Source organism: Zalophus californianus, chromosome 8, assembly GCF_009762305.2.
Source record: "Zalophus californianus isolate mZalCal1 chromosome 8, mZalCal1.pri.v2, whole genome shotgun sequence".
Lineage (NCBI taxonomy): Eukaryota > Metazoa > Chordata > Mammalia > Carnivora > Otariidae > Zalophus > Zalophus californianus.
Window position 1 is genome coordinate 63,382,819 of NC_045602.1, and position 26,203 is coordinate 63,409,021.

The 26,203-nt window shown below is 34.8% G+C and overlaps 1 protein-coding gene and 1 pseudogene across 5 annotated transcripts in view; one reads left to right on the top strand and one right to left on the bottom strand.

Moving 5' to 3' along the window:
* Window positions 1–397: 397 nt before the first annotated feature.
* FANCL (FA complementation group L) overlaps window positions 398–26,203 on the top strand; it is an 88,936-nt gene continuing 63,130 nt past the window's right edge. For 3 of the 5 annotated variants that reach the window (XM_027620786.1, XM_027620785.1, XM_027620787.1), the window contains exons 1-6: window positions 398–888; window positions 11,183–11,205; window positions 15,806–15,864; window positions 17,956–18,016; window positions 20,656–20,712; window positions 25,868–25,968. In XM_027620786.1, the coding sequence (XP_027476587.1) occupies window positions 738–888; window positions 11,183–11,205; window positions 15,806–15,864; window positions 17,956–18,016; window positions 20,656–20,712; window positions 25,868–25,968 (452 nt within the window). In that variant the 5' untranslated portion in view covers window positions 398–737. The remainder of the gene's footprint in view (window positions 889–11,182; window positions 11,206–15,805; window positions 15,865–17,955; window positions 18,017–20,655; window positions 20,713–25,867; window positions 25,969–26,203) is intronic. The other 2 variants (XM_027620788.1, XM_027620789.1) reach the window with 2 other exon arrangements.
* On the bottom strand, window positions 6,831–7,619 carry LOC113937101 (annotated as a pseudogene).

Genomic DNA, 26,203 nt, shown 5'->3' on the forward strand with positions numbered 1-26,203 from the left:
AGTTAATCGGCAATCTTCCCTCATGTTTTGCCTTTAGATATTTGTGAGTGCAGTGCACCAAAACTGAGTATAGTGTTGACTTGAGTCTGAAGATATATGTGTGTGTATATATGTATACACACACACACATTTGTGCATCTCTCATATACAATAGTATCTGGCTAAACTTGGTAAACCATAGGATTATGTTGCATATATTGAATAGATTACAGTATATTATATAATAATATATACAGAATAATACATTATTCTGTATGCTCAGGGCATACAGGAGATTCTGTAGAATAGGCCAATAGGAGGAGACAGACTGATTACAGTGAAGAAGGGGAGTTGAGGCAGGGTCAGGGTAAAAGAGATACTACAACACCCAGACTCTACAAACCATTTTATGCTGGAAGAAATGCAATCTCAAACTTGCAGCAGTCCCATTTTATGCGGGAAGAAATGCAACTGCACAAAAATTGTAGCAGCCTTTTAGTAAAATCGAACAAAATTACCAAAAGGGTTCTTGGGACAATCAAGGCTGGAATGATCTTGTTCAGGTAGATCTATGAACCTGAGAACAATCTTCTCTCCAATGCTGCCTCCTGCCGAGCCACATCTACTCTGGCTGGGCCTGAGTCCAGGCGCGGGACTAGCACCAGACCTTAATTTCACTCCCCGGCGTCTTCGAGGCTTTTTCCCGCCAAAGGCCAGGTTTCCGCCCCTCGGAGGCCCGGGCGCAGGCGGGACTGCGCATGTGCGGGGCCCGGCCAGCGGATAAACCCCCTGCGGCTCCACAGACGACGAACCATGGCGGAGATGGAAGCGAGCCTGTTGCGCCAGTGCCCGCTGCTTCTGCCTCAGAACCGAGCGAAAACAGTGTACGAAGGATTCATTTCGGCTCAGGTACCCGCCCGCTTGTTGCTCGATTGCTAGGAGGGCCTCCCTCTCGTGGCGCAGCTCCGCCCCTGGAAGTCAGTTACGGGAGCGGTTAGGGGCCCTTAACCGTGTGGGAATTGAGAGGGGAGGCGCGTAACGGCTTCTCGGAGACTAGAGGTTTGAGGACTTAGACGGTTGCGGTTGTTCGCAAGCCGTCACTCGCTACCACGCGCGAGCCTGGGGCAGGGTCGCGGCCAGGGACTCAGCGAGAGGAGCCCAGCGCGGGACGGGAGCTGGGGGCAGGGCGGAGGGCCACGCCCCCCTCGCACCCGCTTCCTAGTTTGACTTCCCTTTTGATTCAGCGTCTGCCCCACCTTTAACTGTTTTTTTTTGTTTGTTTTGCAAATTTTTACCTTGTTTGTAACATCCTCCCTCCCCAAAGCCCTACGAAGGTTGGTGGCCGGCCGTTCACCAAGGAATCCGTGCAAATTATATTCGTTTTTCCTGTAAAAATATATTTTGGAGGAAAACCTCCTTTTGGCTCTCAATTAAGTCGTGTGTACCTGAGCACATCCAGTAGCGGTATTTTGTACGGAATCTTGACAGCAGAATTAATTACCTTTCCTGAGTCCAGGAGGCTTCCCTGGTGGAGTTTATTACACATAGTAACACACGTGTACCGGTTTAAGTTTACAAAGCTCTTTCCAAGCACGTTCTCTCACTAATCCTCCGCCCTTTGAGGCAGAATTAAAAGAAATCATTCTCAGTCTTCATAGTTAAGTAAATCAGGGCGTGGGAAAGTGGACAGGTTGAGTTACTCGTCCCTGATCGCCAGAGTCCCTGAAAGCGAGGCTATCAGATTTCACTCCTGCATTTTGCTTCTCTGTCTACATTGCACCAAGATACCTTAGGTTAGAATTTTGAGTATAGATTTTTGCTCCCAGACCTTTATACTCAACATCGTGCCACCTCCCTCACCAGCACAATACTTTCTTTCTTTCTTTTTTTTTTTTTTTGGTCTTTTAAAATGAACAGATTCTGCTTGAGGAAAAGCTAGTGAAACTACACACAAATTAACCACTTGCAACTTGTGATAGGGGTCATGAATAGGTTAGATTACCAGCAGTACCTTTTAGCTATAAAATGTAACACGTGGCTGACTAACCTGGGGATTTGATTTGCTGGGTGAAGTACGGAGAAATTTCAGAAGAGGAAAGAAACAAAGTGGTCATTTTTATACAACTTAACATTGAAACAGAACTGTATTTTCTGGAAATATATGTATGAATCTTTAATAGATATGCACATTTTCAATTATTTGAACTCAGTTATATAGAAACAAATGTAATTTTGTCATAATAAATATAAAATTTAGTAATTAACCAGATACTTTGAAAAAAATATGGTGATGAGTAAAAATTTCTATTCCCAGAATTATTTTTATTTTCTAAAAGGAAAATGAATAATTGCATTGCTCCACCTTACCTTGATTAACACTCACTCCATTCAGCAATCCTCATCAAAACATTGTCAGCATTAAAAGAGTGGGATGGAGGTAAAATTTAACTCTTAATTATAGTGATTAAGAGAATGGTTTCAACTTTCAGAAATATTTAAGTGTTTGAGTATTGGATATTTGAAAACTTGATACTTAATTTAACTTTAAAGAGAAGCCTGTTTCATGCCCTTTTTTTTTTTTTAAAGTATAACTGACATGCAACATTAGTTTCGGGTGTACAACATGATTTGATGTATGTATATATCGTGAAAGGATCACAGTAAGTCTAGTTGTTCATTGAATTCACCATATGTAGTTATAGAATTTTTCTTATGATGAGAACTTTTTTAAGATTATTTGAGAGAGAGCATGTGGGTGCGTGTGCGGAAGTGCAGGGAGGAGTGGAGAGGAGAGAATGAATCCTCAAGCGGACTCCCTGCTGAGTGCCAAGCGGGACTAGAGCCTGATCCCAGGGCCCTGAGATCCTGACCTGAGCCAAAATCTAGGGTACGCCACCTAACTGACTGAGCCACCCAGGCACCCTTCTTAGGATGACAGTTTTTAAGATAAGTCTCTTAGCAGCTTTCAGATATACAATATGGTATTAACTATAGTTGCCATGTGCTACTTTACATCCCTATAATTTATTTTATGACTGGGAGTTTGTGCCTACAATAGCACAAACTTTACCTCTTTCACCCTCTACTCCACCAGCACACTACTTTTTGAGGATAGGGGCCATATCCTAGGAATTACCATATGTTTTGAAGTTTACTCAAAATCTATAGTAATCTCTCAAAAATACTGAGTGAAGGGGCACCTGGGTGGCTCAGTCGTTAAACGTCTGCCTTCGTCCCATGTTATGATCCTCGCGTCCTGGGATTGAGCCCCGCATCAGGGTCCCTGCTGGGCGGAAAGCATTTCCCCCTCTCCCACTCCCCCTGCTTGTGTTCCCTCTCTCGCTCTCTCTCTGTCAAATAAATAAAATCTTTAAAAAAAAAATACTGAGTGAATTATCAAATTTACTTGCTAAATGAAACTTTTACGCATCCCTCAGAATATTAAGTGTAGAACTAATCAGAATGCACTGTGAATAAGGAAAGGTTATAGAGGGTGCATATGGATTTATTCATTTTTCTTTAAATTCATTGTGACCATTACAGAAAGTGGAGGCTAAATCTCATTATTATTTCTGGAGTAAAGGTAATCCACTTTATTTCCTGAATTGGAAGTATCAGTCTTGAATTATCTAGTTGAAAACATGATTCATTTTCAGATAGCATTTAGAAAAATTAAAGAGCTATTAAGTTACGTTTTTATCAGGAGCCATGTTATACCTAATTTTAGGCATTTTAAGTAAAGTACTTTGTCTTATATGTGTCTATCTGCTAAAGCCTCTTAGAAAACCTGTAAACGTCAGAATTGAGATTAGATGAAATGTTCTTGTGACTCTTGCTGTAGCTACAATTCTGATTTCTTAACCTAAACACATTATTTAACATTGTTTTGTTTGATGGAACTGATTTTCTTTAAAAATGTTTGTCTTGTATATAATTTCAGACTTACAGAAAATAGCAAATATGTATGAAGATTACCCAGATTCACCATTTTACATTTGCCCCATTTGATTTTATTCTGTGTGTATATATGTAGGTGGGTATATATACATTATTTTTCTGAACAGTTTTGAGATTAGGTTGCAGGCATAGTGCCTCTTCTTAAATACTTCAGCATATATGTCATGAGAACAAGGACACACTCCTTTATATCCGCAGTACAGTTATCTAAATCAGGAAATTTAATCATGGTATAATGCCATTATCTGGAGGCCAATTTCCCAAATTTTGTTAATGTTGCAGTTAACAGTTGTACCCCTTTCCAGGCTCCTGTCATCTGATGTAAGATAAGATACCACATTGTATTTAGTTGTAAGGTATCACATTGCATTTAGTTGTCCTAGCTCTTTAATGTGGAGTAGTTCCTTAGGCTCTTTGCTTTTTTTGAACTTGACATTTTTTAAGAATATGGTTTGGATGTTAAGAATGTCCTTCAGTTTGGGTTTGATACTTCCTCATCATTAAATTCAGGTTATGTAATTTCGGCAGAGTTGACACAGAAAGAATGTTGTGCCCTTTATAGGGCACATGAAGTCAGTGGTTTGCATTGATGAGGTTACCTCTCATCACCTCTTTAAGATGGCATGTGCCAGATTTTCCTTTTGTAATTCATAAGCACTTTGAGAGAGCTACTCTGAGGCATCAAACTTTCAGGTACATACACCAGTTTTAGCATCTTGATTGAGCTAGTTAATACTGTGGTGTTGCCAAATGATGATTTTTCTAACTCCATTATTCTTTATTTATTGTCATTTTATTATAAGGAGTAACCTTCTCTTTTTCCCCACTTACTTGTATCAGAAGGGAATCATAGGTTTTAAAAATAATTTAATGGATTGTAATCATTATTTATTTATTTTGACGCTTAAATTGTCCCAGATTTGGTTGTGAGAACACATTTTTATTGATACAAGTTTTTTAAGGCTCTGCATTTTCCCCTTACCACTTTTTTTAAAGTACGCTGTATATGCTGACATGTAGTGTTCTATCAATCATTTTTTAGTACTTACATAATTTTACTTCATAGATCCCTTGCACCCAGGAGTTAACTTAATAGAAGATTTAAAAATTTTTCTCATGAAAGTTTTTTTTTTTTTTTAAGATTTTATTTATTCATTAGAGAGAGAGAGCACAAGCAGGGGGAGAGGCAGAGGGAGGGGGAGGGAGAGGGAGAAGGAGAAGCAGACTCCCCGCTGAGCTGGGAGCCTGACATAGGGCTCAATCCCAGAACCTGGAGTTCATGACCTGAGTGGAAGGCAGACGCTTAACCATCTGAGCCACCCAGGCACCCCATGAAAGTATTTTTTTGGTTATTAATTTTGTTATTTCTAGTTTTGTGATTAGATAATACTGTTTCTAAAAATTATAGTCTGTGAAAATTATTGATTCTTTGTGTGTGTGTGTCAGTGAGAGAGAGAGAGAGAGAATGATCCCTGTGATTTAAAGAAGATATTTTCTCAGTTTGGTTTCTCAATTCCTTTTCTTTTGAGTGAGCTTGGCAGTTTGTTTCCTTCAAGGAATTTGTTCATCTAGATTTTTGAATTTATTGGCTTAAATGTTACTTCATAATATTCCCTTATCCTTTTAATGAATGTATTTAGGATCTGTAATGATGTTCCCTATATTAGTTATCTTTTGTTGCATAACTACTATTCCAAATCTTCGTGGCTTAGAACAACAAACATTTATTATCTCACCTTTGCTATGGATCAGGAGTTTGAAAACTACTTAGGTGGATGGTTCTGGATCAGTGTTTCTCATGATCTTGTAATGAAGATGTTAGCCTGTATGTCAGTTCTCTAAAGGCTTGACTAGAGCAGAAGGAGTTGCTTCCAGGATAGCTCATTCACATGGCTGTTGGCTGGAGCCCTCTGTTTTCTACTTCTCTTGACTTGGAGGCCTCAGTTCCTTACTACATAGACCTCCATAGGGTCCTCACAACATGGCACCTAGCTTCCCCTGAGTGACACAACAGAGATAAAGCTGCACAGTAGCTTTGGAGAAAAGGTACTAGTCTCTGAAGTTACACGTATTTACTTCTGCTTTATTCTGCTTTTTATAGCAAGCCTCAAATCTAGTCCATATTCAGAAGGAGAAAAATGAGGCACCAACTCTTAAAGGTAGAAATATCAAAGACATTATGGACGTATTTTATAGATACCTCTTGTCCCCATTCCTGATGGTATTTTGTGTCTTTTTCCTGTTGCAACTGGATAGAGGCTTATACAGTTTATTGATCTCTTTAGAGAACCTACTTTGGATTTTATTGATTTTTCTTATTTTTCTGTGTCTTTCTTTGCTGTGTGTGTGTGTATGTATTTCTTTGTTTTCTGATCTTAAGTTTCCTAGTTTCTTCAGGTGGAAGGTTAGCTCATTGATAATGAGAACTTGTTTTATAATATAGATGTTTAGTGCTGTAAATTTTTCTTCGGACAGTACTTTGGCTGTATCACATATTTTGGTATGTTATATTTTCATTTTTTTTTTTCAGTTCAAAATACTTGTTAATTTCTTTGACCCATGGGTTATTTAGAACAACAATATATCTTTCTAAATATTTTAGGATTTTCTGGATATCTTTTTGATACTGATTTATAATTTAGTTTCATATTGGTTATAACATAATTTGTTTGATTTAAATTCTTTTAAATATATTGGGACTTATTTTATGGCATAGAATAGGGCCTCTCTTGGTCAATGTTACGTCTGTGTTTGAAAAAAATGTGCATTCTGCTGCTGTTGGGTGATTGTTATATAATGTCAGGTCAGATTGGTTCATAATGCTATTTGAGTTTTTTTTTTTTTTAAACATCACAGATATGATTTTTTATTTGTCACCATTAAATGTCTGACTTTTAAACACATTCTTGGACTGGTGGTTCATATCCATCAGCTCGTTCAACTTTAGCACCAGTCTCATCCCCAGTAGCTTTTCCAGAAATACTACCTTCACCATGAAGCTCCATGAGCTTTCCCAATTCAAACTTGGGCTTTTCCAGCATTTTTACTTTTCTAACAAAACATCATGGAGTGGATAAATAGACTGACAAGCCTTTTCTGTATCTTTTCCGTTGCTGTCTGGAATCAATTTATTGACCACTTCTTTCAAGTCATTTGTTTGCACCTCTCGGGTCATGATTTCCATCATCTTTTTCCAAATTTGACAGACCTGTTGGTGCTGAGCATAAGAAGTCTTCTGAATCTGATTATTGCGTTTTTTAGTAAAACCAACACAAAATAGACGAAGCCAATAACCATTGGTAGTCTTGACATCAACATGAGATTCAATCATGGTCTGCCATTTTTTTACCATGGAGCACATTTTGTCACCGGTAAGATCCATGCCATGGAAATTAGGCAGTTTTTGCCCTGAACATCCTCAGTAATTAGCTTGAATTTTCTAAACACAGCTTCGTCATTCTGCAGATCAGCAAGGCTCACTTCAAAACACGACCCTTGAGACCATCAGATGTGATTTTGGTTCCTTGAGTTCTTGTGATTAATGTTCTTCCAATATTTCTTATATTGAACATAGCTGGTACTTTCACATCATACCAATCTTTCTTAGAAAATGGATCAACCACTTTCTTCTTGGCTCCCTTTTTGCTGCCTTTTGTAAGGTGCTTGTTCTTGCCAACTGCCATGGCGCTGCTCAAGGAGCCAAAAGGCTCTATTTGAGTTTTTTATATGCTCACTGATTTTCTCTCTACTTGTTTTATTAGTGAAAGGAGGTATTGAAAATCTCCAACTATAATTATTCAATTTCTACTTTCATTTCTGTCAGTTTTTGCTTCATATATTTTGAAGTTCTTTTATTAGGTACATAAACTTTTAGGATTGTTGAGCACCCTTGAACTGATTTTTTTTTTTCCCTTTTTAAATGACTGTGAAATGACCCTTTTTATCTCTGGTAATCTTTGTCCTAGAATCTCTATTTTCTGATGTTAGTATAGTGATTCTAGCTTTTTTTTTTTTAGTGTTGGCATGGCTTAATCATTTTTCCATTCTTTATTTTGTACCTATTTGTGTCTTTATATTTAAAGGGGATTTCTTCTGGACCTTGCTTTTTTATCTGTTCTAACAATCACTGCTTTTTTCTTGGAGGTGTTTAGACCATTTACATTTAATGTGATGATTGATATTGTTGGGTTTAAAGCTAATATCTTGCTGCTTGTTTTCTATTTGTCCTATTTGTTTCTTTTTTTATCTTTTTCCTATTTTTCTGCATTTTCATTATACATTATGTAGTATAATTGCATTTTATCTCCTCTGTCAGCTTATTAGCTATTTTCCCCCTTAATTAGTTGCTTTAGGGTTCTTAACATATATCTTAAACTTGTTGTGATCCACATGAGTAAGAGTAGGGTTATATTTTATATGCAATATTGGTTTATCAGCTGTATCATTTTTGTCTCTTTTGGTGTTTTTTCTATGGTTTACAATATGCAACTTTAATTTACCACAATCTACGTTCAAGTATACCACTTATAGTATAAGAATCTTAAAATGTACCATTTCCCATCCCCTGGCTTTTGTGCTATTGTTGTCATATATTTTATTTCTATTTATCCTCCCAATACACTTTTATTTTCTTTTAAACAATTATCTTCCTTTATTAAGAGACTTATTTTTTAAGGACAGTTTTAGAGTGGGTTTATTTCTGGGTTTTCTATCCCTACATTACAGAGTTTTAAGTATTATTTCATCACATGATATAAAGGGAGCAAACTATCAATATGATTTACCACTGTTGATGTTGACCTTAGCTAAAGTAGCATTTGTCAGATTTCTCTACTGCAGAGTTAACTTTTCTCCCCTTTCCATACTTACTCTTTGGAAGGAAATCTCTATGAGTTGCTCCAACTTAAGGAGTGAGGGGTTATGCTTCCCCTCTTTTAGAGTATCTAATTTATCTGGAATTCTTCTGTAAGGAAGGTTAATTTATAACTCCCTTATATAAGTTTTTAAATTTAATTCCAATATGGATAATATACAATATTTTATTAGTTTCAGGTGTACAATATAGTGATTCAGCAATTCTATACATTACTCAGTTCTCATCATGATAAGTGTACTCTTTAATCCCTATCACCTATTTCACCCATCCCTCCTCCCCCCACCACTTCCCCTCTGGTAACCATCATTTTGTTATCTGTAGTTAAGAGTCTGTTTCTTGGTTCATCTCCATTTTTTTTCTTTGCTCATTTGTTTTGATTTCTTAAATTACACATATAAGTGAAATCATTGGTATTTGTCTTTCTTGACTGACTTAACTCACTTAGCATTGTACTCACTGGTTCCAACCAGGTTGCTGCAAATGCCAAGATTTCATTTCTTTTTTATGGCTGGGTAATATTCCATTGTATATATGTACCACATCTTTTTTATCCATTCATCGGTGGACACGGGCTGCTTCTGAAATTTGGCTGTTGTAAATAATGCTATAGTAAACATAGGGGTGCATGTATCTCTTTGAATTAGTTTTTTTGTAATTTTTAGGTATATACCTAGTGTGATTACTGGATCATAGGGTAGTTCTATTTTTAACTTTCTGAGGAACCCCCATAGTGTCTTCCAGAATGGGGTTGTATCAGTTTGCATTTCCACCCGCAGTGCAAGAGTGTTCCTTTTTCTCCACATCCTCGCCAAAACTCGTTTCTTGTGTTGTTGATTATAGCCACTCTGACAGGTATGAAGTGATAATCTCATTGTAGTTTTGGTTTGTATTTCCCTGATGATTAGTGATGTTGAGCATCTATCTTTTCATGTGTTTTAGCCATCTGTATGTCTTGGAGAAATGTCTGTTCATGTCTTATGCCCATTTTTTAATTGGATTATTTGGGGTTTTTGTGTGTGTTCAGTTGTATAAGTTCTTTATATGTTTTGGATACGAACCCTTTATTAGGTATGTCATTTGCAAATAACTATCTTCTCCCATTTAGTAGATTGCCTTTTAGTTTTGTTGATTGCTTCCTTAGCTGTGTACAGTCTTTATTTTGATGTAGTTCCAATAGTTTGTTTTTGCTTTTGTTTCCCTTGAGTCAGGAAACCTATTTAGAAAAATGTTGCTATGGGTGATGTCAGAGAAATTACTGCCTGTGTTCTCTTTTTAATGGTTTTATTTCACATTTAGGTCTTTAATCCATTTTGAGTTTATTTTTGTGTATGGTGTATGAAAGTGGTCCAGTTTTGTTCTTTTTGAATGTAGCTGTCCAGTTTTCCCAGTACCATTTGTTGAAGAGTCGGTCTTTTTTCCCATTGCATATTCTTTATATAGACATTTTAACAATATGTTTTTCCAGTCCTTGAGGATGGAATGTCTTTTCTTCCTTCCTTCCTTCCTTCCTCTTTCTTTCTTTCTTTCTTTCTTTCTTTCTTTCTTTCTTTCTTTCTTTCTTTCTTTCTTTCTTTCTTTCTTTCTTTCTTTCTTTCTTTCTTTCTTTCTTTCTTTCTTTCTTTCTTTCTTTCTTTCTTTCTTTCTTTCTTTCTTTCTTTCTTTCTTTCTTTCTTTCTTTCTTTCTTTCCTTTTCTTTTCTTTTCTTTTCTTTTCTTTTCTTTCTTTCGTCTCATCTTCAATTTCTTTTATTACTACATAGTTTTCAGAATATGGGTCTTTCACTTCTTTGGTTAGGTTTATTCCTTAACTCCCTCATTTATTAAATCAGTCATTTATATCAGGACTCATAGATATTTATCTTATACTTTGGGTTGTAATCGAGTATTTATCCAGATTGTCCAGTTTGGGCACAATTAACCTTTTAAAGACATTTTAGAAAATAAGAAAAAAGGTCTTTCATATTTACCTGTATATTTACTGTTTCTGGTACTTTTTGTTGTATAGCCACATTTCTCTTTTGTTTCATTTACTTTCTTCCTCAAGTTATTCCTTTAACATTTCTGGTAGTGCATGTCTTGTACTGATAAATTTTTTCAGTGGTTTTATGTCTGACATATTTGGCCTTTTGAAAGATACTTTTACTAGGTATAAAACTCTAGATTGCTTTTTCCCTCCTTTTAGTGCTTTACAGATGTTGCTCAATTCTCTTGCATTATTTCCTATGAAAAGTCTCTAGTGTTTATTTTTGTTCCTCTGTAAGTGTTGTGTTTTTCTTTGACAGCTTTTAAGATTCTTCTTTTTATCATTGGTTTTTGTCAATTAGATTATGATGTACCTTGCTGTAATTTTCTTCATGATTTTCCTCCATAGGGTTTATGGAGCATTTTGGATTTGTGAGTATATATTTTCACTTAATTTGGGAAAAACTTCAGCCATTATTTCTTCAAAAATTTTTTTGTTCCTTCTCCTTCCTTTGTGTTGGGCCTCAAAATACATGTATATTAGGCCATTTTAAAATTGTTCCATAATTCACTAATGGTTCTGTTCTTTTTCATTGTTTGAGTGTCTTTCTCTGTTTTATTTTGAATGTTCTGTGCCTTCAGGTACCCTAATATCTTCTTTTGCAAGACTTAATCTGCTGTTAATACTCTATAGCATCTCAGACGTATTTTTCATCTTTTTGATTTGGGTCTGTCTTTATCTTTCCTGTTCTGTTTAGCATACTCATGCTTTTCTCTACCTTCTTGAACGTATGTAGTTATCATTGTTGAAATTTTTTTAACTAGTTCTATCATCTGCCATTTTTGTATTCCTCTTGATTTTTTTTTCTCTCTTCATTATGAATCTTATTTTCCTGTTTCTTTGCATGCCTGGCATATTTTGATTGGATGCCAGACACTGCATTCCAACTATCATGTGCTAGATAATTTTATTCTCTTAAATATTCTTGATTTATTCTAAGCTGTAGTTAAATTATTTGGAAACAGTTTAAGCTTTTCATAGTTTGCTTCTAAGCTTTGTTAGGCAGAATCAAAACAGATTTTAGCCTAGGTTAATTTAGCTCTACCACTTAGGCAGTATTCGTCAGTATTTTTTTTTTTTTTAAAGATTTTATTCATTTATTTGACAGAGAGTGTGAATGCACAAGCAGGGGGAACAGCAGAAGGAGAGAGAGAAGGAGGCTCCCCACTGAGCAGGGAGCCAGATCCAGGGCTCAATTCCAGAACCTTGGGATTATGACCCTAGCTGAAGGCAGATGCTTAACCAACTGAGCCACCTAGGTGCTCTGAGTATTCTCTTTAATGATAACTTTTATAGTACAAGATTTTCTACTCTTGCTGAGAGGAAACTTGACTACTCCCAGCCTTGTGTGAGCTTTGAGATTGTTTTGCATGTTCCATTCTCATAATTCCCGGCTTTGGGTGGTTTTCTCACGTACATGCAGCAGTCATACTTAGCTGATGACTCTTGGCAGCAATACACTGATATTGTCTAGGTTTATTCTCTGTATAGTTGTCTTTTCTTCATGTATGGTCTTCCCTTTTTGGTACTGTACATTGTGAATTATACATGTCTTTGCCTCCCCAACTTACCCTCTTTTCTCAAATAAGGGAGAATTGTCAGGCTCCATTTGGTTCTCCATCCTTGCTCTGAAGCCTGAAAATTCTCCAGGTAGTAAGACAGGAAAATTATAAAGATTTTCTCATTTGTTTCCTTTCTTTCAGGTAGTCTGTTTTTTGCTGCCTCTTTGATGTCTGAACATCATTGTTTCATATATTTTGTCCAGTTAATGTGGGGAGGTAAATTCTGCCAACTGTTATTCCATCAGAGCTAGAAGCAGAAATCCTCTTAAAAGTTCTATTGTTGCTTTTTTACAATCTTGCTTTGAGAAGTGTGATGCTACTTTTATTCTATTTCCCGTATATTATTTGGTCTCATAAGCTATGGACTTTTTGTTTAAAGTCTGCATATTAAGATACATTTCAGAGTGGATCATTAGGATTCATTTCTCACGTGTTCAGTTCTTTTCATTATGTGAATTTCCAGAAAGTATTCTTAGATTATAATTTCAAATAGTCTTCTCTTTTGTTTTCCATTTCAAGGTCTCCAATTCTTTGTTTATTGGATTTTCTTTACCTGTTTCTACTTCAACTGCTTTTCTCTGATTTTTTTTCCCCCCTCATTTTGTAATTTTCTAGCTTTTTCTTTGCCCTTATGAAATTTAAAAAAATCTTTTATTGGGGGTGGCATTTGGCGGTCACAATCTGTTAAGTGTCCAACTCTTGGTTTTGGCTCAGGTCATGATTTCAGGGTCATGGGATCAAGCCCTGCATTGGGTTCTGCACTTAGCACAGAATCTGCTTAGGACTTTCTCTCTCTCCGTCTGCCCCTCCTTTCTCTTTCTAAAATAAATCTTAAAAATTTTTACTGGGGTAAAGTACACATGACATTTGCCACTTTTAACCATTTTATTTTAAATATTGTCTGCCCCCAACTTGGGCTCGAACTCACAGCCCTGAGATCAAGAGGTGCATGCTCTACCACCTGAGCTATCCAGGCACACTGCCTCATCAGAAATTTTTATTTTACCCTGTTCTTCCTTGAGCACTTATTTATTCTTCTATTCTAATATCCTTTTTTCTGAACTAAATTTTTTTCCTTATAATTTCTGTTCATAGTTTTTTTTAATTTCTGAGTCTGGGTACAAATGCTTACTAATAATATAATTCAGTATTGTAATTTGTTTATGCCTTGTGGTTTTTTTTGTTTGTTTGTTTGCATGGGGCATCATCATCACTTGAAATGTTTTCTTTTATTCTGATTTTGACTCATAGTAGCTTGGCATTGATGAAAACAGTATCTTTGTGAATTTGGTTATTGGCAGTAGTTTATAAAATTACTAGTTTAAGAATACTTTCTTCTGTATGCTGTAGGTGAAGTAAAGTGCAGTTTATCTAATGGATAATTTTTTAAGTAGTGCTGAGGGAGGAGTTGAGTGGTTTTATTTTGTTATATGAGATCCTCAGTTTCCCACTCTTTTTCCTAACACCCAGTTTCCAAAGGATGTCTCTACCTGCCTTTTTATCTGCTTCTACTTGTGTATTTCTTTTCCAAGGTGAGCTTCTTGAGCTTTGTGTTTATATTAAGCCCCCTCACTGTAGTCAGTGCTCTGACCTACCAGACTCTTTATTATCTTAACACGTAGTTCAGTCCCCTCTTCTCTCTTCCATGCACGTTTTTTCTGAACCCCATAGTTCCTTAAAAGGACTTGATATGGGAGCCCCCGAGTGAAAACCACTGGAAAGTGGTTTATGTTTTTCTTCCTACAGGTTGTTTGAAGTTTATAGTGTTCTCTATTTTCTGATTTTGCCAGAGACATGGGTATTTTGTGGTTTTAGTTTTTTTTAAGACTTATTGTAGAGAGAGTAGGGGGAGGGGCAAAGGGAGAGGAGAGAATCTGAAGGAGACTCTGTGCTGAGCATGGAGCCCAACGTGGGGCTTGATCTCATGACCCTGAGGTAATGACCTGAGCTCAAACCAAGAGTTGGATGCTTAACCAACTGAGCCCCTCCTGTTTTAGATGTTCTTAAATGTTGATCTATTTGGGAGGATGTATGGAGAGAGTCTGATTTAGGCAATTGTCAGTACTTTGTTCCCTACAACCTGGAAGACTTGCTTTTTAAGAGCAATTAACATTTTTTATATGCTTTAATTAAAAAAGCTAATTTTGGACATTTTCTTGAATCAAAAATATTATGGCATGTAACATAGCATTTGACCTTTTAAAATGGCTGGATTTTGCAAATAAGGGTCTTTGGAATTTTATCCTTTCAGATAACAGATCAGTAGAGTAGTTTTACTATTTTTCATGTAAATTCTGAATTCCAGATTGTTCTTACACCTATGTGTGGGATGCCTATAAAGTTAGGTTAAAGTTACTACATAATACCTTCTAGTGCTTTAATGAAATAGTGAATTATTGTTACTTGACCTTTTGAAAAGGTCAGTAGTACATTTTGTTTCATTTTTTTAAAGGACATTTAAATGTAATGAAAGTCAGAACTGTAATATTATCATGAAAGTAAAGGTTATGGGGTACATTTAATTGTGTTCCTTTAGTTTTGAATCTGCTTTGAGGGAGCCTGTGCTAAAATTCTCATGGTGATTATTTTTCGAGAATTTTATTACTCTTTTTCATTTTATATTGTTGGAGTAAAAGATTATATTTCTGTTTGTCTTTTTCTGTTTATCTTTGCTCAGATCATGTGTATTATCCTATTTAAGATATAAAGTTTAAGCTGCTTACCCATTCACTTTCTCAATAAAGTGAAACTGAATGTATTTCTCAGAGAACAGTTCTTTCCTTAGAAGGACTCTTGAGTAAAATTTGGTATATTCAAATGTATAGCTAGCAAATATTTAAATTAAAATAAGTATTAGTAATTTTATTTATTAAAGGCCCATGAATGTGGGAGAATTAAATATTCTGTTTTTTGAAAATATTTCTTTCATGTCTGTGTTCAGATTATGGAACTAAATATATTTTTCATTTTATTAAAATGAGGAAATTGAAAATATGAAGTCTGTAATGTATTACATATTCTTATTTTACACTGATTTTTTTTCTCCCATAGACAAAGCTATTAAGAATTTCTTTTTTTCACAAGTTACTTTGTAAGAAATATTTAAATTTATGTTTGCACTAACAGTTTCTTAATATTTGTGTTCTGTGAATTGATTCTCTTTAAAAATGAAGTCTTATCTTTGTTTTGGTTTCCCAATGATTACAAAGTTTCTGACATTTTTACATTATTTTCCTTCAAATGCAATATTCTATTGCATATATTTTAACAAACGTAAAGATTTGGATAAAGTTGATACCTTTTAGAAAATAAAGGAAAATATTTCCTTTTCTATGTGATTTTTGTTTAACTTTTTCTTAACATTGTGAAAGATGAAAATTTGAATGAACTTTTTCAATATTTTCCACAGGGACGTGATTTTCACCTTAGAATAGTGTTGCCTGAAGATTTACAAATGAAGAATGCAAGGTGATGTAGTGTTTTGTTATATACATGCATCTCGGTGGGATGGGCAGTCAGCTAATTTGGTAAAAGCTTATTCTAACCATTAAGAGTTTTGCCTAAAGTGCTTATTAGTCAACCACAAACATTTCCAGTTTTTCCAAATCAGTGTACATTTGTAAGTTTTCCATTGTGCTGAAGTACTTTCCAAAGGTAACACATTAATTTTCTAATTTATTTTTCTTTTTAAAGCTTAAATAAGTAGCAATTGTGTAAGATATATGTTGGTACAGATAACCCATTAAGGAATGTCAAGAGATGAGCCTGGAAGTTAGGTAGCACCTAGAAATTCTTTTCTGCTCTTAAACATCTGAGAGAAGAGTGGAGGAAGAATCCAGAGACGTTTATTAGTAGAATTGACAGGATTTTGTGACCGATTAAAAGTAAGTTCCTGGCTCAGATCACTAAGCTAGAGCACAGGTCACCGTGGAGAAGTGGAACAGCCACCATTTTAAGACATATTAGGTGTGAAACACCAAGAGGAGATGTTTAATGTATTGGTGTGGAACTCAAGTGTGAGACATGGAATCACAGTAGGTATGGGATTTGGGGCTGTGAGTATGAGTGTGGATACTTTCCAGTGCCTGCAAGTGTGGGGTGAAAAGAGAAAGCCAACATTTAAAGGACTTGAGAGTATACCAACATGTAAAGAGCTGATAAATAAAGAGGAACTTGGAAGACTAAGGATTGACCAAAGAAGTAAGAGGAAAGTCTGGACAGTTGTTGCTGAAGCCAAATAGAGGCTTAATGAGGAAATGGTTCCTAGTGCTGAGTATTGCAGAGGGATCAGGTTAAATTAGGTTTCACGTAGTGGCAGAAGCTAGATTGTATTGGGTTTTGGAGTGGGTGAGTAGAAAGGAAACGTAAACAGTATAAACTACAGTTGACCCTTGAAGAGCCTAGGGGGTCAAGAGCACCAACCCTTCATGCACTTGAAAATTTGCATGTAACTTTTGATGGCAAAAATTTAATAGCGTGCTGTTGACCAGAAGCCTTACTGATAACATGAACAAACTGTTTAACACTTGCATGCTGTATGTTGTATTGTAGACTATTCTTAAAGCAAGCTAGAGAAAATGTTATTAAAATCATAGGAGGAAACGCATTTGCAGTACTGTATGTATCTTTATTGAAATAATCTGTGTGTATGTGGATCTGTGCAGTTCAACCAGTGTTGTTCAAGGATCAACTGTATTTTGAAGAAAAGGAGTGGTAGAGAAGGGTATGCGGTCAAGGAAGAGTTATAATGATCTTGTTTTTTTGAGATTTGCTTGAGCAAGTTAATATATTCTGTTGAAAAAACTAGCAGAAAATAAGAATATCACAATAAAGTGATGATTAATGAGTTGATATGACCAAGTTGGTGGCAAGGGAAGGAAAGTACATTTGGAGAGGGAGTTTTCCCATGGGCAGTTAAATGAACTACTTTGCCATTAAGAGAGAAAATAGGGGTGGAAATGGGGGTTAGCATAGCAAAAATGGAAGAGAGTCATGGTGGTCTGAAAGGGCTATAATTGGGGAATCAGAGGGGCTTCCTACTTCCAGGTAGGGAAAAGCAATTCTTAGAAGAGTTATACTTACTTAAGCAATATTGAGAGCACAGCTGGGGTGAGCCAGTGGATAGATGAACACTAACTACTACTCACACAATTAAAAGTATCTTTTACATTAATCTTGAATTTGGAGATTATAGTGCTAGATATGCTTTCTCAAATACAAGTTCTGTATATTATGATCAAAACTGTTGGTTTATTTAACCTACCTTAGAGAAGAATCTAGTTCAGTAGAAAATTCTGCTTTGGATATGCTAAAAAAAAGATTTACTGTTTGCATGTCATTTACTGATTGCAGTTATTTATATTTTGAAATAAAATTAGTACCGACAGTTTGAAGACAAGACTTTCAACAGTATTAGTGGTAAAAATTTTATTAACTTGTCAGAATTATATTTATGTCATTCTTTTCTTTGTACATGCATGTTTGTGTTAGCATACAAATAAATTTTTTCCTTTTAATTCTGAACAATGAACAAACCATTTTGTTCCATTAAAATTTTAGATTATTATGTAGTTGGCAACTGAGAGCAATACTTAATGGATACCATCAAATAGTACAACAGGTAAGTCCTTTAAAAGGTTTGTTTTAAGCAAGGATAAGAAATTACTAAATTAACTCTTTTTTAGAGGACTACTTGCAGAATGTTGTAACAGACTGGTTTAGTAGTTGCTGAATTCTATAGGTTTCATCTCTCTTAAATATTTTAAGTATCCATGCATTATATGAAATGTTTTCTGTCTTGGAATCCTCAGCACATTTCTGGGCAGCATTTCTTCTGAAACTGATTTCCATCCTGGAGACTTTAGGGTCTTCAAATGTATTTACCCTTATCTATATCTATCACTTTTTGAGCGATTTTTTTTTTTTTTTTTTTTTTTTTTTGCTGAGGCTGAATAGTGGTAGTAAGAAGAAATCCAGGACCCATTTTGGAGTTGTAGAGTATCTGTGGCAAAAATGGGAAGGTAGTTTTAGATTAGTAACAGAAGAGATGTGGTGGAGATCACTTAGGATCATCTATATGTACTTAATGAACATAGATGTAAATACAGCACAGGTGAGATAATAGGCAGGATTAATCTTTTTTTTATAACTGGAAGTTTGTATTATTATTTTAAAAGATTTTATTTATTTGAGAGAGAGAGAACGGGGGAGGGAGAAGCAGACTCCCTGCTCAGCAGGGAGCCTGACGTGGGGCTTGATCCCAGGACCCTGAGATCATGACCTGAGCCAAAGGCAAACGCTTAACTGTTTAACCGGCTGAACCACCCAGGTGCCCCTGAAAGTTTGTATTATTGATCACCACCCATTTTACCCTCAGCTCCAATGTAGTTATTCTTAAAGTTTAGGTTCTTCTACCTGAAAATTCCTTTAAAAATTAGGAAAACTTAAAAAAAAATCACTATTACTAAAGAAACAAAAGTAATGCACTGCCTCTTGTAGAAAAATAAATGTAAGTAGAACTGCATTTCTTTTGATGCTTTATTCATTTGTATGTTTTTCCCGGTTTCCTATATTTTTTCTATCTTAAAAGCAGGTTATTATCTATGATAACTGATAATGACAGTCACTCACATAAAGCATTACTGAACCACAAAGAAATATAGGAGATAAACTATTTGATTTGTAGAATGTAGGCTGTCATTGCTGGCAGCATAATTACTGCAGATTTTTAGGGGGATGTTTAAATTATTTCTCTGTTTTCTCTCCACTGCTGCCTCCTCATCCAGTGTGACTGTTTATATTGTATACTAGAGTTTAAAAAATGAATGTATTGAGATATTTAAATAGCCTGGAAAAAACTTGTTAATAAAGACTAAGTATAATAATATCTGTAACTGTTTTTCTCTACCAGTTCACCAAGAGGCGTCCTAGAAAAAGTCCCAATTACTTATTAATCTCTTTCCTGCCCTCCAGTTGCTCATATAGAACCCAGAGTTAGTTTGTCTTTGGTTTATTCTAATATTACTGTTCTTTCCTTGTATCGATTTTAACTTTAGTAAATATGGGTCAGGGGAATCAGCAGTCATTTTCTGTGAATAGCCAGCTAGTAAATTTTTCAGGCCTTGGTGGTCCCTAAAATCTCTGTCACAACTACTTCACTGGTAGAACCAAAGCAGCCATAAAGAGGTAAATGAGTGGGCGTGGCTGCATTTCAATACAGCTTTATTTACAGAAACTGGTATTGGGCTGGATTTAGCCCCTAGGCTGTAGTTTGCAAAAATCTGATATACTAGTAAGCTAAGGGGGAAAATATTATATAGAAGATAGGAAAGTCAGAGATTTGTTTTACAGACTTGCCCATCCAAAGCTATGTTAAGATGTGATTCATATGTCTCATGCATTGTTGAAATATCTTTAAATTATTATTTTTCTCCTCTAAAAGAGGGAACAAATTCACAGATTGGCTTTGTTCAGAACTCTGTGGTGGTAGTGCGGGTATCACAAAAAGTAACAAAAATACAGTATTTTGACTTCAAGCAGGGAAGTGATATGTGGAGTTTCATCTAATAAAAAATGTTACACTTGAGAATTTGCTTTGCTTTCCTTTATTCTATAGTTATTTTAGGAATCAAAGATTTCTAGGAAATGGAATTATAACTCTTAAATATTCATCTTTTAGAAGTTATTTCCTTTTTGCCTTTTTATTACAGTGGTTTTAGTTTAAAAATTGACTCCTTTTGAATTAATATGGGTTAGTTGTGAAAAGACAACTATTAAAAGACAAAATTAACAATTGTACATAGTTTTTAAGGTCAAGGGGAAAAATGAAAATATTGTATTGATAATTCACTCTAATTAGATTTTTTAATTGCATAGATTTGCCTGATTTTTATATTTTATGTTCTCTCCACCCCTATACCACTTTTTTTTTTTTTTTAATAATGATGTGGTTTGGTAGATTTGCTAAACTTGATCAGTTGTCAGTGCTGAAGGAACAAAGGAGTGTGTGAGATTTTAAGAGATTTTTAAGTACAATTCAGTATAGCTCACCAAAATAGATTTAAGGGCATTAATTACTCTTTCAAAATGAAATTGGTAGGTACAGTAGGGATGGTGACAAGTACTTTAGTTCTTAAACTTTTAAGATGTAGACATATATGATATTTTTTTCATGTTCACATGGACGTGTATTTTAGTTCACTTTCAGTGTATGGAATATTCATTGTACAAATGAAATTAATTAGAAATGTTTTGATCTAGAGAATGCAGCACTCTCCTGATCTAATGAGCTTTATGATGGAGTTGAAGATGATTTTGGTAAGAATTTGTTTTCTAATACCATATTCTATAAGTCCTGATTTTTTAAAAATTCCTGTAAAAACTAACATGATTAGAATTTAAAACTTAACTCCCAGTCACTTAATGTTTTATTTTACTGTGTGTGTAAATGTGGATGATGCTTTTTTTTTTTAATTACATGAGGAACAGAACTGTTAGAGGAACCAGATTGATTGTGTCAAACTGAGTACACTTGACGCTAGTCTTGGACAGGTGGTGATATAAAATGTACTCCTGGTCTGTCAGAATTTAACACATATGGAGAGATTAGGTAGCTACACTTAAAGATCTAATATAATACAGTATATAAATAATTTTGTACATAGCTGCAGATTTCTGAAGAACTTGTTAGGCTTCATTACATACATATAGTTATGTATAGTAATTGAGTATTCAGTTAATCAGTTATGCATAAAATACTTGAGTTTTTAGTTTATCTATAGACATTGTATTATTTAAGAAAATTTTTATTATGCAAGTTTTCAACATAAACAGAAGAGGGAAGACTGTATAGTGAATACCCATGGACCCATGACCTAACTTCAGTGTTTTGCTGTTTTTCTTCCCCTACTCCTTAAGGAGAAGGGACTAGAGTATTTTTTAGATTTATTTGTTTGAGAGAGAGAGAGAGAGTGCGTGCAAAGTAGGGCTGAGAGAGGCAGAGGAAGAGAGAATCCTCAAGTGGATTCCTGCTGAGTGTGGAGCTAGCCGCAGGGCTCAGTCCCAGGACCCTGAAATCATGACCTGAACTGAAACCAAGAGTTGGACACTGACCCGACTGAGCCACCCAGGTGCCCTGTGACTAGAGTGTTTTTAAGGAAATTCTGAACATTTTATCCATCCTTCCATGAACATATTGGTATATACGTCTAACAGCTAAGTGTTTCTTTGTTATGTTTTGTCTTTAAATACGCTGTTATAACCCCGACAAACTTAGTGGTAATTTTTTATAGCTGCTTGTTTGTGTCTGTATGCAAACAGGGTCCACACATTGCATCTTGATATGTCTAAGTCTTTTAATTTTTAGCAGTGCTTCATCTTTCCCCTACTCCTTTTTTTTGAATCTACAAGTTAAATAAACTAGATTATGTGTCCTCTAACATTTCTTGCATTCTTGATTTGGTTTATTAGATATTCATAGTATTTTCTAACATATTCTACCTTTTTTGTGATCTAGTCTCATTTGTTCTGGTAAGAATACTTTGTGCTGTGTACTTACATTGCAAGAGGAGGCACATGGTATTTGATAGTTCCTCTCTTAGTAAAGATTGATCAGTTGGTTTAGATCCATCAAATATAAAGTTACTTATCAGCTTATCACCTAATGATTTTAGCATCCAGTGATAATCATTGCCTACATCCACTGTTTCATTAGGGGTTGCAAGTGGTGACTTTTTAAAATTCCATCATCTACATTTATTATCTGGAGGTCTTCTGTAGAAAGAACTTCCCTTCATCAGTTATTTGGTTAATTTGAGGTATAGCTCATACTGGAGAAATAGGTTCATTGCTTGTTTCTTTTCCTTTTTTTTTTTTTTTTTTTTTTTTACAAAGATCAGTTTTTAGAGTGATAAGGTAGTGCCTAGCAATTGTCAAAGGGAAATAATGACTTTTTTTTTTTAGTATCGTTATGAACTCATGAGTTTTTATATTGATTTTAATCATTGTAATCACTATCCCTTTTGATGCATAAATTGTATCATTTTTGGTTAGTGTATGCCCCTTCCTCTTGGCTCCTTAGTTCTTTTAACACCGCCTGGACTTTGCTTTCTGACACCAGTTACCCCAGTTTAATGTACTCATCCTTTTTTCAGAATTATAATCAGTTACTTCTCCAAAGAGCCATGGTTTTTTGTAGGAAACAGTGTTTTGATGCCACAGATCTGGAAACTGGAGTGTTGCTATTACTGGCAGGACTTTTCAGTGGACAGAGCTAGGAAAAAATACTGTTTAGAAAGAATAATTCTTTATGAGTTCATATTGATATTTCCAATTCAAATTTGGCATTATAACATTTTAAATTTTATTTTAATGCTTATATTTTACTCTGAAAATCTTGGTTTCTAATACTAACAATTTTGTATTATGTTTTACTTGTTATATTTTACTTATGCTTTTCCTGTATCTCTTTTATATTTGTTTTACAAAATTATAGTACCAATATATTGCTACTAACAATTGAAAGCAGTTTATTTTTTATAATTCTTTTTGAGTTTTTTATTGTTGGCAGCAGCTGCCACATACTAAGAGCTTAGTTGCTCAAGTTGTTCAGAGTCTTTTTTTTTTTAATCCTCATAACAACCCTCTGAGATAGGGCTTTGGTAAAATGTTTGGGATCAGAAGAAAGAGTTTAAAGTCAATTTCTAAAGTTTGAATTTTGACTTACAAATCTGTAAACCCTAAGTGATAAGAATTACCAAAATTGATTATGAATTTCATCAAAGGCCAGATTTCATGATAAGCTTAAAAAAGGTAAGATGAAGAAGTAAAGCATACTTTGGTTTACCTTTGACATTGCAAAAAAGTTTGAAAAAGTTTTTTATTGGGGCACCTAGGTGGGTCAGTCGGTTAAGCATCTGTCTTTGGCTCAAGTCATGATTCCTGGTCCTGGGATTGAATCCCACTTCAGTCCTGGGATTGAATCCCACATCGGCCTCCCTGCTCAGCGGGGAGCCTGCTTCTCCCTCTCCCTCTCCTGCTCCCCCTGCTTGTGCTCTCTTGCTCTCTCTCTGTCAAATAAATAAAATCTTTAAAAAAAAAGTTTTCTTATCTTTTTATCATACTTTTCATAAGCTATACAAATAAAACTATATATACTGTCCCATTAAGCTCTTATTACTGGCTTACTTTATGAGGTTGTAAGAACAGATCTATTGGTCATTTAATTTTGAAGAAACACTCATTAGTTTAAAATATTGACATTGATTTCTAACAGTATTCTATTTAGTACATTTGTTGCTGCATTTCTGAATAAAATGACATGCTATATTTTAGCTTTCTAAATTGACAGAATTGGTGATAACTATTGCACATTTATGAACAGTATACCTAAAAAAATAAGTATTTTTTAGTTTATTTGTTGGGCTGTGTTGTCAGTAACAGAGCTTCCTATAATGTAATCACCAATGAAAGTATTTGGATGATGTCCAAATGAAATTAGTAGTTATTGGCCGAGTTTCCTAGTAATAACTAGACATATGGTAGGAGTTCAGTATATATTTAACAAATGAACAATTACCTGTATTTTATTTATTTTTAAAGACTTATTTATTTGAGAGAGAGAGCACAACGTGCATGCAAATAGGGAGAGGGAGAGAGAGAATCCAAGCAGATTCTGAGCTGAGTGCTGAGTAGAGTCTGCTTTGAGGCTTGATCCCAGGACCCTGAGATCATGACCTTAGCTGAAGTCAAGAGTCAGATGCTTAACCAACTGAGCCACCCAGGTGCCCCACAATTACCTGTATTTTGAAAGAACTCTGATGTGGCTAGGTTTTTTTTTTTTTTTTTTTTTCCTGTTTTAGGGCTTAGTAGCTGTGTAGCTAAGGCCTTAAAACTAGGAAATGGTAAAGTTAGGATTTAAAACCTTTGTAAAGCCTGTGATCTTTCTAATACATACCTTGCCTCTTCTCCACAAAGAATGCTTTGATTCTCTGCCTTTGCCCTTTTTCCTATTATGGTTCTGGAATAGGAAGGAGTAACTTGTCTGACCTAAGGTAGAAGGTAGAGTTTATGAATGTCATAAACCTTGGATTAAAATACATTTTTATTATCCAAATTTACCATCCATGTATGTGGATAGCAGTATTTAATATTTCTGGATTAAAAAAAATTTCAGGAGAATTGCTGAAGCTGTTTTCTATGTAAGTATAGGAACTATACGGACTTGCTTTTTTTAGTAATAGGATAATCTTTTAATAGTAAAAATTTTTTATGGACTATCAGGCAATTTATAGATAACATTAGGTATTTAGTTTATTAAAAAAGCAGTATACTCCTTGTCTTCTAGGAGCTTACCTTCTAATTAAATCCAAACTGACATTTTGGGCTTTACAAACCTGCTTTCACAGTTTTGTTGTTTTTATCCTAAAGCAGATTTAGAAAGTAGTTTCAGTTAATAGTCCTGATTTTGAAATACTGTTTTGTAAAATCTTTCTAGTATTATCTCAATTTAATAGTATCCTACCCTTGTTTAAAAACAAAGTGTAAGGACTAATAGATTAAATATATACTTAAAGAAAAAAGAATTATACCTTTTATTAGGGTTACAGTTAACAGAAACATTTATAATTTTTATACTTGTTCTCATCTGGTTTTATTTACTATATCTGACTTTTTTATTTCTTATTTTTTATCCCTTTTGATAAAACAGATCATATGAACCTCTGTAATTTGCAGATACATTTATTTTTACTTTCCAAATAAGATGTTTGTCTAGGTTAGCACCTTTGAAGTAATTGATAATATTCAGCCTCAGCAATTCTAGTAATGTTTGTATTGCTTGCAAAAAAAAAAAAAAATTTTTTTTGGGGGGGGGTGGGATACATAAACCATCTTGAAGATAACATAGGTGAGCCTAGCAGGGAAAGGAACTGTGATTCCACGTAGATGGAAAAACACTTAACCTGGTCTGGGAGTAATAAAGAATGTAAGTCAGTGAAAGAAAGTAGCAGGTGATTATTTACTGTGGTAATAAAGGGTTTTTGTTTGTAAGGGTGTGACTCATAAATGTATACAAATATATCTGTCTAAACAATGTACTTAAAGAGTTCAGGCTTTTCTTAAAGGTACATGTTTCTTTATATCAAAGTTATATCCGCAGGCATAGAAAAATAGTGACGCCTTGAGGGTATTTTTAAACTCTTGTCATCTCTGATAGGCATAATTGTCTAGGAAAATATTAAAATCTAAAGTTTTTAAATGTGAAAATTGACATTTTCACATAATAACCTTCAGTGCTGTCTTTTAACTTTTTCCTGTCTTTATATGAGAAGGGGAATGATTCAGCTGGAATTTCTATAAGAATACTGGACACTTTAGTGAGGCACAGAGGAGATTATGAAGTTGTTTTGTAATCCGATAGTAACAATTTACTGTCTAGCAATCCACAGCAGATTGTTTTTTTTCTTTTAAACAGGAGGTTGCTTTAAAGAATAAGCAGGAGTTGTATGCGCCACCTCCTCCTCCCCAGTTCTACGCAAGCCTTATTGAAGAGATAGGAACTCTTGGTTGGGATAAGTATGTCTATTTTAAAATGTTTCAGAAATGTCTTTTTTTTTTCTTTTTTCTTTTTACACATTGCAATTTATTTGCAGTTTTAGCAATTTATTTTTTACCTGTTTTTAGTCAGCGTTTCATTATAATTAGAACTTACTTGATTATAATTGATACCTGATCCTTATTGTGGGTATGAATTAAAGAGATATCATGATTAACAAACTGATCTACAAAGTAAAATAATAAAATTTTGAAA